The sequence below is a fragment of the Monodon monoceros genome, unplaced genomic scaffold, assembly GCF_005190385.1.
Source record: "Monodon monoceros isolate NGI ecotype Baffin Bay Population unplaced genomic scaffold, NGI_Narwhal_1 Super_Scaffold_12, whole genome shotgun sequence".
NCBI classification, from domain to species: domain Eukaryota; kingdom Metazoa; phylum Chordata; class Mammalia; order Artiodactyla; family Monodontidae; genus Monodon; species Monodon monoceros.
In genome coordinates, this window is record NW_021703768.1 from 36,158,956 (window position 1) to 36,160,682 (window position 1,727).

The following is a 1,727-nucleotide window of genomic DNA, read 5'->3' on the forward strand; positions in this document are numbered from 1 at the left end:
CCCTCCCCTCCTACATGTTGGCTGAAATTCTGAAACTATTTTAACTTATAAATTGACAAACAGAAGACCAGGATGGGAGTCTGACTTCTGTCACTGACCAGCAGCGTGATTTCATGCAAAGATGACCAACTTTTCATTCTGATCATCTGGGTAAAATCTGATGGTACTTTTCAAGCAGAGGGGCCCTGAGAATCAATGAACTTACAGTTAGTTACCTAAAAGTGTCAGCCACACAAGATACTTTACATAAAGGAGTAACCTTCTAAAATAGCTTGTCTTGACAGAGCCCTGTACCTGTTGTTCCTTTAAAAACAAACAACACAAAAACTTTAATTCTCTCAATCTACAAAATCAACTTAAATAACTTTATCAAAGATGATTGGATTTTCCCTTAATCTCCTCAGGTCCTGCCTTTGGAACCAATTTGAAACCTGAGAAAAACGACACCACCCATCCTAATATCCTCTGGTTGGACAGCTAAAAAGTTGGACGGGAAGGTATAAATTCGCAGGGAAGGGATCCCTGAAAACTTCTCCTCCTCTCAGGGGCTGAAGCGATGGAGCCGAACTTCTCCCGCTGCATGCGCGAGGCCTGGGATTCCGCAGAGGAGTCCCAGGAACCAGAGATGCTGCAAATCTTGAGCTTAGCGGACCCTGAGGAATGGCAGCTCCCTTTCTATCCTACGCTGGGCCAGCTCTCCGGGGACGACGAGGACTTCAATGGGGAACAACTTTCTACCGCCTGCGGACGTCTGCACCCACACTGCCCGAAACACCGACCCCGAGCGCAGAGCACCTGCAGGCTGGGCGCTGGGCCGCCCGCCCCGGACAAGACGCCCACGACTCGCCAGGAGCCACAATCGCCCTCAGGAGGTGGGGCCGCCGCCCACCCGCAAAGCTTCCCTGGGCGGGTCTTGCGGCATCGGGAACCCAACATCTGGAACCCGCGACCTCTGACCGCGGGGACCCTTCCGGAGCATCGCCCTCCTCCTGGCCTGGAGAGACACCACCGGACGTCCCAAGGCTGGTGGCCGCGGACCCACACGCAGTGGCCGGGAAGACCCTGGGCTGCCTCTCCCGCCGCCTTTGGACCCAGGAGCCCTCATCTCCGCTGAGACCCTTCATTGGATGATCCCTTGCGACAGATGTTATTACAATAACACCTCTCCGTTTAGCAATCATGGAAGAATTCGTCTTCAGAGACATTTGTGAAGTTTTCTTTCGCTTACTTAATAAATTATACCAAATTCCAACGCCTTTCTCTCTCTTACTTTGGCTTTGGGGGAAGGACCCGACGCAGGGGCGGGGTGGCCGGTGCCAGCTCTCACCAGGGACCCTCAGTCCCCTGATTTGCTGGGCGGGGGGAGGCCGGTAGGGTCTCTTGGGCACACCGGGCGGCCAGGGGTCCAGCATAGGCTTTGCCAAACTGGGTCACACGTGCTGGGCTCCGAGACATCCAGCAAAGAGCGGCCAGCAGCCCTGAGAACTCCACTTCGCCCGACGAACGCTCCTGCACCCTCGCCCTGGCCCTGGCCCTTCCAGTCCATCTGTGGGGCCGTCCAGTCACCTTCACGTTGCTCCACGGCCCCCAGCGCCTGTCGCCGCTCCAAACGCATCTAGAAGCATTGGCCTCGGGTAGCGCAGAGCTTCCGTCTCCCTCAGGCACTCTCCTGGGCGTGTCCCTTCTTCCTGCTCGCCCCAAAGCCGACTTCCAGCCCCCACCTCAGA

At 55.7% G+C, this 1,727-nt stretch overlaps 1 protein-coding gene across 1 annotated transcript; it reads left to right on the forward strand.

Annotated features, from left to right (window-relative positions):
- The first annotated feature begins 556 nt into the window (after positions 1–556).
- Positions 557–1,727, forward strand: ANXA2R (annexin A2 receptor). Its single transcript, XM_029219089.1, has one exon. The coding sequence runs from the start codon at positions 557–559 to the stop codon at positions 1,112–1,114; it is 558 nt and encodes a 185-aa protein (XP_029074922.1). The 3' UTR covers positions 1,115–1,727.

Coding starts and splice junctions, on each gene's coding strand:
- ANXA2R (XM_029219089.1), top strand. CDS start 557: ATGGAGCCGAACTTCTCCCGCTGCATGCGCGAGGCCTGGGATTCCGCA.